The sequence below is a fragment of the Theobroma cacao genome, chromosome 6, assembly GCF_053813885.1.
Source record: "Theobroma cacao isolate CCN51 chromosome 6, ASM5381388v1, whole genome shotgun sequence".
In the NCBI taxonomy this organism is placed as follows: Eukaryota; Viridiplantae; Streptophyta; class Magnoliopsida; order Malvales; family Malvaceae; genus Theobroma; species Theobroma cacao.
This window is the reverse complement of record NC_142644.1, coordinates 112,788-127,191: the sequence shown is the minus strand read 5'-3', so window position 1 is coordinate 127,191 and position 14,404 is coordinate 112,788. Positions and strand designations below refer to the sequence as shown.

The window sequence follows — 14,404 nt, the reverse complement described above, 5'->3', positions numbered from 1 at the left end:
TTTCACGTGGTGGCCAGCGTGAAGTGTACTCAAATCCTACCTCGGGAGTTATCCTACGTGCCTCTCCAATCGAGGTAAGCTCAATAATTAGAAACCGTACCCCTCTAATTAGGTTGGCCCACGGAACCCCCGTCACTGTAGTGCCCACTTTATAATCCACCAACCAATAAAATCACAATAGTATGACATGGCTCACTTAACACATTCAAAGCAAATCAAAGCAGTTCATATATTCTTTAAATCATAAAAATAACCATTCATACCCATATTTATCATAAGCCATTTAACGTAAAATCATGGATAAACAACACAATCATAGTATAGGTTTCCAATTACTCTATTTTTGAAATCATTATTAAATTTTCAAAAATTTTATCAAAATTATTTTATAAAATCTCATTTTCCCATAAAACACAATAATTTTCCAATTAAACCATTTTTTTCATAAAATCACACAATTAAATAAATATACTTGTAAAAACCAACCCTATAAATACATGTCATGACATACATGCACTGAGTAGCATGTTATTATGCTAGGAAAGCACATAAAAAAAGACGAAACCCGATATCGTACCTAACGGTACACTTGAGTTGATTTAACCTCGAACTAGTTCAAATAGGAATTGTAGGATGAAATTTAATATTTTATAGTCCAGGAATGAAAAAAATGATTGTTCGGAGTTCGAGGGTTCATTTTGGGTAAAATTGGAAATTTTGATGTTCAAGGGCAAAATCGTCATTTTACCACCTAAGATAATAATTTGATCATGGAGTGAAATTTTTGACCAAGATTAACTATTTGGAGTATAATTTAATGATAGGAAGTGAAAAAGTTTAATTCTGGTGATTTTTGGAGTGTAGGGGCAAAATCGTAATTTTACCACCCACGGACAAAATTTGAGATTTTGAGAGAATTTAGATCAAATTTGACAAATTGGAGAATGGTATGAGTATAAGGGATGAAAAATATGTCTATGGGCAATTTTTCAATTTTTGGGGCAAAAATGTAATTTTTGACTTTTACGGGGGCAAAAGTAAAAATTTCAAAAAATTACTCCACCGAGACTTTGGATAAGTCTGAGAATTTTATCTAAGCTATGGATATGTGGGACAAGTGTATGGTGAAAATTTGGAAACAAATGGATGAAATTTTAAAAATGGGCCAATGGGAAAGTGACACATGGCATTTTTTTAATGAAATAATATTATTTTAATGAAAAGTCAGCCATTTAAACCCAAATTTTGAGTGCTGGCCGGCCATAAGGAAGAACAAGAGAGGAAATAGAGAGGAAAGGAAGAAAAAAAGAAAAACCAAAGAGAAACAAGAAAATTCAAAGGGAAATTCGCGGTTTTTGACCGTTTACGCGTCTAACGGTAAGATTTTTCGATTTTAGCTTGATTTCTACCTTTCCTATGCCTTTATTTCCATTTAGCATGCTTGAGGAGAGAGATCAAAAAGTGATATCAAGGGCTGGACGAAATTCTAGGAGAGAGAAATTGAAATTTTTAGGTTTTGATTTTTAGTTAAATTGATAGTTTTAGTTAGTTAAATGTGTTTAGAAATTAAATTGGGCAAGAAATCAGTAAATTTTCACAATACCCACTCTTGGCTGGATGCTCAATGCTGTACAATGATGATGAATTGATTTTATTCTAAGGAAAATGAAGAGAAAATGATGAAAAACGATTAAACGTGATAGAAAAACAAAGTAGAAAATTAACCGACTTAATGTCCCATTTTTGGCCGAATTTTCCAAGGAAGGGAGTGAGCTGATTTTGTTGTTTTTAGAAGGTTATTGGCTGATATTTAATGGTTAGAAATGTTGGAGAGAGAATGGGATGATTTAGAGCTAAAATGGAGCGCGTTAGCAATTTATCGGGCAAAGTGCCAAAAATAGGTTAATACCGCATTTAAGCCGTTTTAGGCTATTGCATTTCATACCATGCATTAGTATAGGATTTAAGTTAATTATATAGTGATTTAGCATCAATGTGATGAATTGTGTAAATTTTTGTAATGTGTCTAGGAGGAGAGCCTTCCGGAAAAGGCAAAGAAGTCGTACCCGACAAGTAGTGATCGGGGCGCTTAAAAAGCTTTTAGTTTGTACAAACAGTGAGTAAACTTATTATTATTGTAAATTATCTAGAGTTTATTTTAAATGCCCTTTATGTATTTTATGAAATGAGAACGAGATTAAAACGAGATTTTTGATGTTTTAGGAATAAATGTGACAAATAAAAATATATTATATTGATTATGAAATTGAGTAATTGGAGGCTACAAATTGACTTGAAATATATATATTTTCCTAGGAATGGCTTATGAGAAATGAGTATATGTGGCTATATTTTGTGAATGCATTGGGAAATTTATGTAAGTTGTTTTACTATGCAGGCTGGATAAATAAATAAAAGCCATGTTATACTGTCGAAATTTTATTAAAATTGGTGGGTTAGTCACTGCAGTGACGGGTTTCCGTGGACTGCCTATTAGAGGGGCACGGTAAACCCAGTTATATAGTTACTCCGGTTGTAGAGGAGAGGAGGGTAACTCCTGGGGTAGTATTAGAGCTCACTCCACGTCGAACCCCCACGTGAATGTGTAACTCGGCCAACGCCAAGGAACGGCTGGTTTTTAAAAATAAAAATGTGTTTCACGTGTGAATATTTTAACACCCTTGGCGGACTCGATTAGATGCCTCGGCCAAGGTATCCCCGAGGATTAGTTTTGGCTTAAGCCTTGTTTTAATAAAAGACATAAGCCTTAACAACTGTTTTGGTAAATTACAAATATTTTATGGTTTAAGAAACAAATTGAAAACATTATGAATTGGGTTGAAATTTGTTGTTTAAACTTGCCTCCATTTTACTCGCCTTTAGATATTTATGATAATGTCTGTTTACTCATTGGGATTGCAAAATCTCACCCAACTCCTTTCCACCCATTTCAGGTTCAGTATAGACTGTAGATAGCTGATCTCATTGAGGACTACCATTGGATCTGCATTTTCCAAACCGTAGGTTCACAGTCCTCTTTACTTTTGTTTATTCGGGGGCCTTCTTGTTATTGTAAATTAAATTAAATATTTTGGCTTACTGTATTTCAGTATGTATAAATTTATTTAGCTTTTACGCTATAAAAATTATTCACGTATAACTCTATAAATATTGTTTTATAAGAAAATAGAATATTTCCCTTAATATTTCTTTTATTTTCTTATTATATTCAAATAGCCGTAATTTCGTTTTAGATGAAGATTTTTTACTTTTAAACTCATTTTGAATATGAATTATGTATTTTGTACTTGTATATTACGTTTTAGCCAGTTTTAAAATTTTTGAGAAAAAAATGACCAAAATACTCCTGTGTGGCGAAAATTTTATTTTGATTGTTTTTGATCTAAAATAGTAAATATTCTCTAAAAACTCGATATTTAACAATGATTGCTCACAGGAAAGGAAAGAAACTGATATGTAAGCCTTGCGGGGTTCCGGTTGGCATTCCGGATAATGAGTGTCAATCGGGACGTCGCGGCGATTGTCATGGGCCTGAGGGAGATTCTGGGTCGTGACAATACTCTAGATAATTAAGATGATAGTAAGTTTACTCACTGTACTAGGAGTAGATATACTCCTATTCTCGATCCTCCGGTGTAGTCTTTTACCCGTATCAGATAGCTCACCACCTATCCACAATACATGACACAAAAAATTCAATAATTTGTATCAAATCAATATATATTATTTCAAGCTCTTATCCATGCGTATGCACTAGATAGGGTGTGAAATGTTTAGACAATCGCTTAATCACAGTGTCCGACCTAACTCGCCTATACACGGTGTAAATTTCTAAAATCTCCAATTCAACTCCAGTTCCATCAATTTCAATTTCAATTATCCAATTATATCCACAATACCTCAATGACTGTGAATGTGGTCCAATTTATCAGTTCGGACCACAAATTACGCTTTTACCACTAGTGGGTAAAAATTTTAATTTTTTTGCACCAAAAATTCTCATTTAATTTCCAATTTCATAATTCATCATTTTTCCATCTAATTCTCTTAAAATAAAGTCAACCTCATCCTCACACACCATTGGCTAGATTCGGCCTAGAGAAATTCATGGAGAAAATGAATATTTTTTTTGTTGTTTTACTCATAAACATGCTAAACTAACACTAAACACTAACATAGTTCAAAATCAAATTAATCTAACAACTTTCTCTCTCTAAACCCATATGATCAGATTTGAATCCATCATCAAAACACATAATTTAACCATGAAAAATAAGGAGAAATGTATGGAAATGATAAATCTTAAGCTAAGCTTGAAAAATCATACCTTTAAACACTTGATTCCTTGAAAAATCACACTTTTTCTTTGAATTTTCTCACTCTAGGGTTTGTTCTTATTTCTCTCTCTCTCCTGCTGGTTTTGGCTGACCCTCCCAATGAAGAATTCTGAAATTTTCAAGTCTTTTAATAGGCTTAATAAAATATTATTATTTTATTCACCTTTTGAATATTTTGTTATTTTATTTTTTTCTAGCCATCTTTTTGACTTTCTTTTTCTACCACTCAATCCTCTTAACTTATCCATGTCTTCCATGAAATTTCTAGACTTTTCCAAAGTTTTGGTGGAGTAAATTTTTAAAAATTACACTTTTACCCCCGTAAAGTGAAAAATTACATTTTTGCCCCAAAAACTGAAAAATTGCCCATAGACAAATTTTTCATCCCTTATACTCATACCATTCTCCAATTTGTCAAATGCGATCTAAATTCTCTCAAAATCTCAAAATTTTTTCGCGGTTGGAAAATTTACGATTTTGCCCCTAGATAGTGAACATTTCGGTTTGATTCCGAATTGATCCTCGAACTCCCAATTACCATTTTGAGTCATCCTTGAATTGTGGAACTCTTAATTTCACCTTAAAATTCCTATTTGAACTAGTTCGAGGCTTAATCGACTCAATGGTACCATTAAGGGCAATATCGTCTTTTAACGATTTCTCGAACTTCCTAAATATACAAACATTCTATCGAGCATGTGAATGACATTATAATTATTTTACAAAGCAGGATTTGACACTATGTGAGTCTTTTTATCTTGATTTTATTTTTTAATTATTTATTAATTCAATTAATAATTTTGTCTTTTAAGTTCTTGACTTTATTTAAATGAAATTGTATATAGGTAAAAAGTAGTAAGTGAATGGACCAAATATTAAAGAAGACCCTGCTATCTTTTGGTATGGTTTAGCCACAAACAGTGCTTAATAGACCCATCATTAGTTGACACTGATGGAGATTTTGACATAATGAATGAAGTACTAAAGCGTTAAAACTATATCAATTTCATTATAATTAACAAATTATTTCAATTGACATAATCTATAATATTATTTTGCTTGCTTATAAGGATAATCCTTTCTTTGTCTAATTTCACTATGGTAATGTTTCTCCCACAAACAGTGCAGATTGAATCAGCACTTTGTACTATACGAAATGTGAAAGGTTTCTTTCTGCTCAAAGTTCATTTGACATCCAATGTTCCTCCAGATGATACCCTTAAAGTGAATACTTATATTGCACTTATTTCGTACTTAACTTTATGTATCATTGGTTTCAAGTCAATTTTGAAATCGACTGTATATCTTAATCCTACACACCTTTAATGTGTAAAAGGAATAAGACTAGGATTTGGATCTTCCATGGAAGGGTTTGCTATTTTCGCAAGCCATCAAATTATTTAAGATTTTTTTTCAATTATTTAGTACATTTTTATGGTAGGATGAAAGTATCGAGCTTTATGAAGGTGATTGAAAGCGATTATAATCATGAGTTTAAGAGAGGAAAAACTAAAGACATTTTTTTCATATTGCTTGAGCTATTATCCCTTTTTGTTTTGGTTTAATGCTATGTTCTTGAAGTTTGTTGGCACTTTTTATGCACAAGTGATTTAATAATTCAGTTTTGTAGATTATATTTAACTTTTTTATCTTTGGTTATGTTAATTTTAATAGTAATATATTATTTTTTTTAGTGCTAGGATATTTTGATCATTATGTTTTCAAGTGATTTTGATTTGATATTCTTATTTTTTTTCTTTGTTTCCATGTTATGAGGTTCATCTCATTGTGTTTTGATAGTTGTAGTGAAGGTAAGTGTCTGTGCTATTTTTGTCGTTGTTCTATTACAGGTATTTAGTTTTTTTTTTTTTCATATTGTTTTGTTAAATATTTTTTGTTAGTTTTGTATTCAAATGTTTGCATGCAATGACTAATGCTTATCAAAAGGCAGTCTTCAAAATATTAAGAATGTTGATGATTTTGAGAATTTGATTGAAATTTTGACGACAAAATAGTATTGTCAGTATTTGAATTTAGATAAGTTTTACCTATCATCCCATTTGGATAAAAAAATTGTGATATATCATTGTCTCAAGCATGAAATATTTTGTGTATGTCTTTTCACCAATTAAAACTGAAATCTTTTGGATGGTCTGCATGCTATAATAAAAATACATATATGTAAATTGTTAATTTTGGAATTTGCAAGATGATTCATGGTTTGCACATTAAAGATGGAAAGGCAACATATGTCTCTCGGTGTCTTAAACAAGAAGAATTTTTTAGAGGTGCTAAATTTGTGAAGGTATACATTGAAAAGGTTGAAAAAAAGTTGGCTAATTAGTTCTAATTAGTGATTTTTTTATTCATTGTCATGCTATTTATGAGGGAATATGCCTCTTAAGTTAATGGAATACAAAGCATTGCAAGGTTGTATAGCTATATTTCTAATTTTCTTGAGTTGCTCTTTAAGTGGTTTAAACTTATGAAATTGAGCTACTATTAAGTGGTTTAAACTTATGAAATTTAAACAGTATTGGAATTAAAATACAATTCATGACTTTAAGAGAAGTATTAGGGTATTAATTTTAATTGTAGAAAACCTTTGTTTCAAATGCTTATGTAGGACATGTTAGTGTTCTCTTTTTAAGTATCTATTTTTCTTTTTAAATATCCATTTATCAAGTTGGAGAATTTAAAGATTTTTTCAATTATTCATGGTCAACGTACAAAAGTTAAGAGAGAAAGCTAAAGTGTTAGATCTATCATATGGAAATGGGATAGTTAAATTTTTTTGAGTCTATTTATCTTGAAATGCAAGATAATGCATTGAATGCAATTTCAGCACTTTTTCTGCAAATTTCATGTCTAATTTCTTATTTTATTTTTTGATCTTTTCTTATCAATTTTTTATTTAAATTTGAATTAGCAATCTATTAAACTTATATTCTAAATAAAATAAATGTACTTCGACATTATTTACAATTATTATTATTTGTCACAAAATATTCTTAATATCACTAGTAACATTTTTTTTACATTCATGTTTTCAATCACTCTATTACTCAATTAATGGATGAAATATTACTATAAAATTATTTAATTGTTAAAAATAATTTATAAATTATATTGTAAAATAATAACTCCAATGGTAAAGCGCAAGGCAGCAACTAGTTATTAATTAATTAATAATAATAACAAAGAAAAAAATTGTAATATAAAAAAAAGAAAGATGTAGTATTTGAAAAAAATAAAAAGTCAAAATAAAAAAAAATACAGCTCGCAGCTCTGCAAAAATGAGCTCACAGCATGCCATGAGTAGGGGTGAGCAAATTGGAACCGACCTGAACAACCGAACCGAATCGAAATGAGTTCGATTTTTTTGGTTCAGTTAGTTCGATTTTTCGATTATTTCGGTTATAATAGTTCGGTTAGTATAATTATTTCGGTTCGATTTCGGTTAGACATTTTTCTAACCGAACTAACCGAAGGTCATTTTAGACATTTTACCTAAAAAACTATTAAATCTAAATATTCCCAATCTCAATTATCCCTTTCAGCCTTATGGTTTCTGTCGTCCCCCCGTGAGCCTTCTGCCTTCCATCTCCAGTCCATCTTCAGGCGAATCTATCCCCTGTGAGCCGTCCATCTCCACTCTTTGCTTTCTCTTCTCCAGTCCATCTCCAGTCCATCTTCAAAGGCTCTCTCTCAAACTCTCACACATACGCACCACAGTGATCGTCGATTTCAAAGGCTCTCTCTCTCTGATTTCCATCTCAATCGGTAAGCCCTATTATTCAAATTTGATTTTTTCTTTTTCAACTCAAAGTTTTTGTTTAGTCTTTCTTCTTTCTCTTTTTCTTTAATTCTGATTTTTTGCTTTTTTTTATTTGGGTTAGGGTTTTTCTTCTTTTTCTTTTTCTTTCTCTTCTTCAAATCTGAGTTTGAATAAAAGTATAGTAATGTAATAAGTGTGTTAGTGTAAATAGTACAAACTAATATAAAAACAAACATTTAATCTCAGATTTGAACAAATTGGTATTAATTTCCCAGTACTGTGTAATTACATTATTCACGAGATTAGTTTATTAGTTATTTTGGCCCGAGCATTGGAACAAATAGATAGGGCTATGGTAGTGGTATACATGGAAAATAATATTTTTGATGACTTTCGGAGGTGATGCAATCTTAATTATTTCTTTGTATTGCATGCAATGATTGAAATAGCACAGATTATTCGCAACTAGACCTATATGCTTTCTCCTTCTCTTTTTTCTATCTTACCTGTAAACTTGATGGAGATATATATATAAAGAGATAGATAGATAGATATATATGTTATAACTTTCTTTATCTTTTCCTTTTTCTTCCCTAATAATAACCCAAAGGCCTAATGATTTGATTAATCTGTTCACAAAGTGGTGGGTTGATTATAGCAGTAGCTTTATTGATTTTGGATTTGAGTTTGTTGAGCCTATGCATTAATGCATCACGACAAAACCAGTAAAAATTAAAACCATGTCAAGTAGAAGTTTGGCTTTACTCAACTCATCAAGGACCAAATTCAAACCTTACATTTGCTTTCAATAATTAAATTATCATGACAGTATATTTAATTATCATGACAGTAATGATTTTACATTTAAGAAATTAAATTCTGTCGACAAAAATTGTATAAAAGTTTTAGCAAAATTAAATAAGATAAATATTAGTAAATGTCCATTTTTATTTATTGAAATTGGAATGTTTCATTACATAAAATGTAGTATACCTTCCCCAAACATACACTTAAGCTCCATGGATGCAGACCTTACATCCTTACTCAATGAACCTCATATGGGATAATAATGGGAACGTAATTTCATGGAGTAGAACTTGGATTTTTAACCCATCCCACTGCATCAATGGACTTTTTGTTCCTCCAATATAATATAAGCACAAATTTTATTTATTGAATGTGATAGTACTATACGTTAATTTTTTCTTCCATCAATATTAAAATGAAAATATTGGCATGACATTTATGTTCACTTACTATTTCAAGCTCCCTTGAACAATTAATCTTTGAATACAAGAAGAATTTTCTCATTTGAATTCAATGGACAACCATTTAGTTAGAACACACTTAAGCTCTTAACAATTAGAAGTACAAAGTCTGATATTTTCTTTGACTGATATCATTTTTTCCTTCCATTTTACATGTCTAACATAGTTATAGGTTCTTTGACTGATATTTTCTTTTTCTTATGTTTCAAGGTGTAAAGTTGATTGATTAAGTTTAGCCCATTATTCCTTTTACAAATTTTTTAGCATTTAATTTTTTCAAACAAAAAGTTATCATGACAAATTTGCTAATTAATTAATTTTTTTGAGTGACAGGTTGAAGATTTCAATGGCAAGTGAAAGCGATAATCCAGCTCCAGCTTCTACTCCTAGTGATGCTGCTACGCAATCTACTCCTATTGCCATGCCGTCAGCGTCACCAACACCAACTACACAGCAAACTATAATCTCCACTAATGAAAGTGATGCTGTCAATTCTAAGAAACGGAAAGCACTTCCATCGAGGTCTGAAGTTTGGAAACACTTCACCAGATTCGTCAATGATCAAGGTGAACAAAAAGCTAGATGCAATTATTGTGATAGGGTACTTTCTACTAATACTAAATATAATGGCACAACTTCATTGAAGAATCACATGAATTCTTGCAAAAAGTTTCCTAGTTCTACTAATGATTCTACTCAAACTGAGTTAGCTTTTTAATCAGGGGATGGGTCCATAGGAACTTGGAAATTTAGTCAAGAAGCCATTAGAAAGTCTCTAGCTAAGATGATCATTAGAGATGAGTTACCTTTCAGATTTGTAGAAGGGGAAGGATTTAAGGAATTCGTGGCAACTTCATGTCCTAGATTTATTGTGCCATCATGATGGACTGTTGCTAGAGATTGCTTTAACATTTTTGTTGATGGAAAGAACCATTTCAAGTATATATTGAGAACATCTTCTTTTAGAGTTTCTCTGACCACAGACACATGGACATGAATTCAAAGAGAGAATTATTTGTGTCTTATGGCTCACTTTATAGACAATGATTGGAAATTACACAAGAGAATTTTAAACTTTTGTCCCATTTATAGTCACAAAGGTGAGGCCATTGGAAAAATGATTGGTAAATGTTTGCGTGATTGGGGGATTAGTAAGGTTTTCACTATTACTGTTGATAATGCTAGTTCCAATGATGTTGCAATAACATATTTGAAGAAAAAATTAAACTTTTTAGGAAATAGCTTTTTAGAAAGCAAATTCCTACATATGAGATGCATTGCACATATCATTAATCTCATTGTCACTGATGGATTAAAGGAAATGAATAATTCAATTGCTTGTATCAGAGGGCCAGTTAGATATGTGAGACAGTCACCTGCTAGGTTAGCAAAGTTCAAGGAATGTGTTGAGTCTGCAAATATTCAATCAAAAAATTTGTTGTGTTTGGATGTTAGTACTCGATGGAACTCCACTTACTTGATGTTAGAAACAGCTCAAAAGTTTGAAGAAGCCTTTACTTTATTTGAAGAAGCTGATTCTCAATATAGAACTGATTTGTTGATGGGAGATGGGATACCTGAACATAAGGATTGGGAAAATGTTAGGAGGTTGAATCTTTTCTTGAAACATTTTTACACACTCACAGTAAAAGTTTCAAGTACTTCTTATGCCACTATTAATACTTTTCTTGATGATATTTGTGGTATTTATTGCATTTTGAGAGATAGACAAAGGCATCCTGATGTTGAGTTGCAAACAATGGCAAAGAAAATGAAAGAGAAATTTGATAAGTATTGGGGAAATATAGAAAAAATGAATAAGCTGCTTTATGTTGCCTCTGTTCTTGATCCAAGGAAAAAACTTGTATTTGTGGAGTTTTGTTTGAGGAAAATGTATTCGAATGAGCAGGCTTCATCGATTTGTGTGAGTTTGAAGAAAACAATGGAAGAGTTGCTTGTTGAATACCAGAAAAATGTACAACCTCCTTTTGAGATAGTTGGTGACAATAGCCAATCCCAAGTGAGCCAAATTTCAGAATTTAATGATGATGTTGACTCTAGTGCTAGTGTTGCTCTTTTGAATGAATTTAAGAGATATAAGATTGCAATTGGTAGGGAAGAGGATAAGTTAGAATTGGAGAAGTATTTGAGTTTAAATGAGCCTGATGCAACCGATAATGATGACTTTGATGTTCTCATTTGGTGGAAACTCAATAGTCATAGGTATCCTACTCTTGCCTTACTAGCTCGTGATGTATTAGCGATTCTTCCATCCACAGTTGCTTCGGAATCAGCTTTTAGCACCGGTGGTCGTGTGCTTGATGCATATAGGAGTTCTTTAATGCCTACGATGGTGCAAGTTCTTATTTGTGCTCAGGATTGGCTACGTGGACCTTTCTATTATCTTCATGACACTAAGAATGATTTGGCAGAGCTTGAGAAAGTTGATGAAGGTAAGTATTTTATTTATATCATCATTTCATTTTTGCTATTTCAATTGTTAATATGTTATTGTTTTATTTCTTACATTCTTGTTTATGTATTGTAGAGTTGTCAAAGATTGCAGTGGACAATGTACTTGATAATCTTTAAGGTAATCAAGTAAGGTTTAGTACTTGATAAATATACTCCTAAATATTTATCAAATTAACAATTTTATATTATTGTATTCTTGAAAAAGTTTAGCCTTTATTGATAGTCTTTATTCTTGAATTTTATATTTTAGGTTGCTGCTGAAAATCCAACCCAAGCACCTGCCATTGCACTTCCCTTTGTTGCACCACTCTTGTCTCCTGCATCTTTCCTTCCATCTGAACCCCCCTCTGTTGTTGTTTTGTATGTTTAATTATCATGACAGTAATGGTAGTTGTTAGTTGTTGGATGTTCTTGTTGTTGTTGGATCTTTTGCTTTTCTACTATGTTGAAATTTATAAGGATCGAAATGATGCAGGTCCTTTTTTCGTTTTGCATATCTGAATTGTTGTAAAAGTGCAGCATCTTTCCCTGATTTTTGGTTATAGTTGTGCTGCTGTGGGATATTTCTTGCTCTATTTCTTGAATATATTCAGGGGAGTTGTAGGAACTTTTGGGGTACTAGAAATTTTTGTGTCTCCATTAAAGTTGACTGTACCTTTGTTTCATATATTTTGTCACACAAGCCTCATTTGGGAGTAAAGAGATGCCGAAAGAGAGTAAATAACATTTAATTTTTTGTTTTGTAAAAAAAAATTATTAAATTCGATTTTTGGTAACCGAACCGAACTAACCAAGTTAGTTCGGTTCCGGTTAGTTCGGTTAGTTTTTTACTTCGGTTCGGTTTTGGTTAGTTTTATATAGGAGTTCGGTTAATTCGGTTACTGAATATCCAGTAATCGAATTAACCGAACTATCCGTTTGCACAGCCCTAGCCATGAGTTTAATATTTAAAAAAAGCTAAATTAATTTTTTTTAAAAATTTTAGTATGTCTAATTTTTGAAAAAAGTAAAAAAATAAAATAAAAGTCATTGTTTCTCAAAATCTTCTTTGGGACTTTTGCTTTGAGTTATAAATCATAAATTGTTGGTATTGAGACTTGATGTAAATACCTATTTCAAGAAATTTTTTTTCCTTTGTTTGCTTATCAAGATAATTTTATTTTGAAACTTAAATAATTCTTACTCTTTGCTCTTCTCTAAAATTAAACAATATGTTTGTCTACTTGAGCATATGTGTCACGACCCGGAACCTCCCTCAGGCCCATGACAATCGCCGCGACATCCCGATTTACACTCATTATCCGGAATGCCAACCGGAACCCCGCAAGGCTTACATATCAGTTTCTTTCATTTCCTGTGAGCAATCATTGTTAAATATCGAGTTTTTAGAGAATATTTACTATTTTAGATAAAAAACAATCAAAATAAAATTTTCGCCACACAGGGGTATTTTGGTCATTTTTTTCTCAAAAATTTCAAAACTGGCTAAAACGTAATATACAAGTACAAAATACATAATTCATATTCAAAATGAGTTTAAAAGTAAAAAATCTTCATTTAAACCGAAATTACGGTTATTTGAATATAATAAGAAAATAAAAGAAATATTAAGGGAAATATTCTATTTTCTTATAAAACAATATTTATAGAGTTATACGTGAATAATCTTTATAGCGTAAAAGCTAAATAAATTTATACATACTGAAATACAGTAAGCCAAAATATTTAATTTAATTTACAATAACAAGAAGGCCCCCGAATAAACAAAAGTAAAGAGGACTGTGAACCTACGGTTTGGAAAATGCAGATCCAATGGTAGTCCTCGATGAGATCAGCTATCTACAGTCTATACTGAACCTGAAATTGGTGGAAAGGAGTTGGGTGAGATTTTGCAATCCCAATGAGTAAACAGACATTATCATAAATATCTAAAGGCGAGTAAAATGGAGGCAAGTTTAAACAACAAATTTCAACCCATTTCATAATGTTTTCAATTTGTTTCTTAAACCATAAAATATTTGTAATTTACCAAAACAGTTGTTAAGGCTTATGTCTTTTATTAAAACAAGGCTCAAGCCAAAACTAATCCTCGGGGATACCTTGGCCGAGGCATCTAACCGAGTCCGCCAAGGGTGTTAAAATATTCACACGTGAAACACATTTTTATTTTTAAAAACCAGCCGTTCCTTGGCGTTGGCCGAGTTACACATTCACGTGGGGGTTCGACGTGAAGTGAGCTCTAATACTACCCCAAGAGTTACCCTCCTCGCCTCTACAACCGGAGTAACTATATAACTGGGTTTACCGTGCCCCTCTAATAGGCAGTCCACGAAAACCCGTCACTGCAGTGACTAACCCACCAATTTTAATAAAATTTCGACAGTATAACGTGGTTTTTATTTATTTATCCAGCCTGCATAGTAAAAACAACTTACATAAATTTCCCAATGCATTCACAAAACATAGCCACATATACTCATTTCTCATAAGCCATTCCTAGGAAAATATATATTTTTCAAGTAATT

The 14,404-nt window shown here is 31.7% G+C and overlaps 1 protein-coding gene across 1 annotated transcript; it reads left to right on the top strand.

The window, feature by feature from the left end:
• Window positions 1-10,521: 10,521 nt before the first annotated feature.
• On the top strand, window positions 10,522-12,249 carry LOC148761939 (zinc finger BED domain-containing protein RICESLEEPER 2-like). The gene is made up of 3 exons (XM_088807286.1): window positions 10,522-11,857; window positions 11,953-11,978; window positions 12,130-12,249. Exons 1-3 carry the CDS (start codon window positions 10,522-10,524, stop codon window positions 12,247-12,249), a joined length of 1,482 nt encoding a protein of 493 aa, XP_088663412.1.
• The last annotated feature ends 2,155 nt before the right edge of the window (window positions 12,250-14,404 follow it).

What these genes read in the sequence shown, in the direction of transcription:
- LOC148761939 (XM_088807286.1), top strand. Translation starts at nt 10,522, where the DNA reads ATGATTGGTAAATGTTTGCGTGATTGGGGGATTAGTAAGGTTTTCACT. An exon ending in GCTTGAGAAAGTTGATGAAG is followed by an intron (nt 11,858 to 11,952) that starts GTAAGTATTTTA and finishes TATGTATTGTAG; the next exon opens with AGTTGTCAAAGATTGCAGTG. An exon ending in CAAAGATTGCAGTGGACAAT is followed by an intron (nt 11,979 to 12,129) that starts GTACTTGATAAT and finishes TTTATATTTTAG; the next exon opens with GTTGCTGCTGAAAATCCAAC.